This window comes from Empidonax traillii, unplaced genomic scaffold (assembly GCF_003031625.1).
Source record: "Empidonax traillii isolate 1590-97213 ecotype Southwest subspecies unplaced genomic scaffold, ASM303162v1 scaffold5575:size7804, whole genome shotgun sequence".
Classification (NCBI taxonomy): domain Eukaryota; kingdom Metazoa; phylum Chordata; class Aves; order Passeriformes; family Tyrannidae; genus Empidonax; species Empidonax traillii.
In genome coordinates, this window is record NW_020960768.1 from 1 (window position 1) to 1,361 (window position 1,361).

At 63.6% G+C, this 1,361-nt stretch overlaps 1 protein-coding gene across 1 annotated transcript; it reads right to left on the reverse strand.

Moving 5' to 3' along the window:
* Window positions 1-4: 4 nt before the first annotated feature.
* On the reverse strand, window positions 5-1,288 carry LOC114073172 (protocadherin gamma-B5-like; the record flags this gene model as incomplete). Its single annotated transcript, XM_027910962.1, has 1 exon — window positions 5-1,288. A coding segment is annotated over exon 1 (1,284 nt), but the record flags the coding sequence as incomplete, so codon positions are not given.
* Window positions 1,289-1,361: the final 73 nt, after the last annotated feature.

Sequence of the window (1,361 nt, forward strand, 5' to 3'; positions counted from 1 at the left end):
CCCGGTCCCGGGCCACCACCGTCACGCGGTGCTCGGACGCCTGCTCGCGGTCCAGCGCGCTCGCCGTCACCACCTTGTACGAGCCGCCCGACGACGCCACGATCGACAGCGGCGCCTCTCCCGACAGCTCGCACGACACCTCACCGTTCTCGCCGGAGTCTCTGTCCCGAACTTTGAGTAGGGCCACTACGGTGCCGACAGGTGCATCCTCCGAAATAGGGCTCGACAGTGACAGAATCGTGATCTCGGGGGTGTTATCATTCTCGTCCGTGATGTCTATTTGTACCTTGCAATTATCGGTCAACCCACCGCCGTCCCTTGCCACCAGGCCGAAGCTATATTTAGTCTTTTCCTCGAAATCAAGGGGACCCGCCGTCCTGATCTCGCCATTCTCGCTGTCGACAGAGAACAACTCACGGATCCCGTCCGGGACGTTGCTGAAGGAATAGAAGATCCGCCTATTGGCCCCCGCGTCAGCATCCGTGGCTTGCACTCGCAGGACCAGCGACCCCGCCGGCAGATTCTCTGCCACTCGCGCCTCGTAGACACTTTTGCTGAACACGGGTGGGTTGTCATTGGCGTCTGTCACGTTGACACGAACCTGAACAGTCCCGGATCTCGCGGGGTCCCCACCATCCACTGCCGTCAGCACCAGCTCAAAGGAGTTCTGCTTCTCCCGGTCCAGTGCTCTCTCCAGCACTAACTGCGGCTGCTTGCTTCCATCCGGATTCTCCTTTAGGGCCAGAGAGAAGGACGGGTTGCTGGTGAGCTCGTAAGTCAGCAAAGAGTTACTGCCCACGTCCGCATCTCGGGCCATCTCCAGGGGAAAACGAGTGCCGGGAAGGACCCATTCCCCAATCTCGAGGTCCAGAGCAGCCTTGCTGAAGGTCGGGGAGTTGTCATTCACGTCCTCAATGGCCACCTCAACGTGGAAAACATTGAGCGGGTTGTGCACCAGCGCCTCGAAGCTGACAGAGCAGGACGCCGACTCGCCGCACAGCTCCTCCCGATCCAGCCTCTCAGTCACGTACAGGTTCCCGTTCTCCTCGTTCACAGTGAAGTATTGCTTGTCCTCGCTGAGCCGCAGCTTGCGCGCCGGCAGCTCGTCCGGGCTGAGCCCCAGGTCCCGTGCCAGCGGCCCCACGAGCGAGCCTATGGGCAGCTCCTCGGGAATGGCGTAGCGGAGCCGCTCCGGCGCCGCCCGGCAGCACAGGCACAGCAGCACAGCGGGCAGCAGCAGCGCTCGCCCGCCGGCCGGCCCGCGCCTCTGCCTCCGCCCGCCCGCCATTGTCGCCAGCGCCGGCTCTCGGCGCTCGGACGGCTCCTGCCGCTGCCCTGCCTGCCTTGCAGCCGCTCCAAGC